This window comes from Lindgomyces ingoldianus (genome assembly GCF_010093535.1).
Source record: "Lindgomyces ingoldianus strain ATCC 200398 unplaced genomic scaffold BDR25scaffold_147, whole genome shotgun sequence".
Taxonomy (NCBI): domain Eukaryota; kingdom Fungi; phylum Ascomycota; class Dothideomycetes; order Pleosporales; family Lindgomycetaceae; genus Lindgomyces; species Lindgomyces ingoldianus.
The window spans coordinates 1,594-2,438 of NW_022985308.1; the positions used below are offsets into that span (position 1 = coordinate 1,594).

The following is an 845-nucleotide window of genomic DNA, read 5'->3' on the forward strand; positions in this document are numbered from 1 at the left end:
GATAGTTCCACGGTCTGCACCGTACGCCCACCTTACCAGAAATTACATGGAACTAGGTTAAGGTTAGACGTGATTAGGCAATGTTAGCATACATAACCTGTATCTTCCCTGCAACTCAACGTCTTCTGCTATTACATCGCTTGTTGGAACGTGTGTTGCACAGCTATTTTGTGGATTCCCATAGCATAATGCATCTAAGAAGGGAGTATTCGATATAGAAATCCATCTTAGCATGCATACAAGTTAACGTAATAACCATGTTAGACTGTTATGTTTGGGTATCTCACCGTAACTGACGCCAGACAAAAAAACTCATACCAAATTAAAGGCAGACCCGACCCAAATCCGTCCCTACGCACTGCCACATAACTAATTTATTATTTAGGACCGGCCCTTGCCTCTGCTGCCTCTAATGCCTCCATTGCCTCTACTGCCTCCACCCCGCCCCCCTCGACCTGCACCACCAGTAGACTTCTTGACCTTTCCACTAGCTGTATTGTCAGGGTCGGCCAGGTCATCATCACCGGGCTCAACTAGTTCTGTGTCCTTGGTAGGTGGCATATTGTTAGCTGCTCGACAAGACCGAGGCTGAGGCTGGGGCTTAGGGGTATTAGGGCTCAACTCATCATCGGCTGTCCGTTTACGCTTATTGCCGCTTGTCTTCTTCTCGCCAGGCTTCTTCTCACCACCCTTCTTCACGTTAGCCCTCTTCTCACCAGCCTTGGTGGTACGACCGATTTTGCTGGGCGTGGCAGGAGGCCGCTCGTTGTTATCCGGCATCTCGACGTCGACGTCAATTGGTGCTTCTTTGAGGCGCGCCAGCTGCCCAGACGAGCCCAATCGCT

At 50.2% G+C, this 845-nt stretch overlaps 1 protein-coding gene across 1 annotated transcript; it reads right to left on the reverse strand.

Moving 5' to 3' along the window:
- Positions 1–328: 328 nt before the first annotated feature.
- BDR25DRAFT_27562 (uncharacterized protein) lies at positions 329–845 on the reverse strand. Its single transcript, XM_033687502.1, has one exon. The coding sequence runs from the start codon at positions 778–780 to the stop codon at positions 382–384; it is 399 nt and encodes a 132-aa protein (XP_033539328.1). The 5' UTR covers positions 781–845; the 3' UTR covers positions 329–381.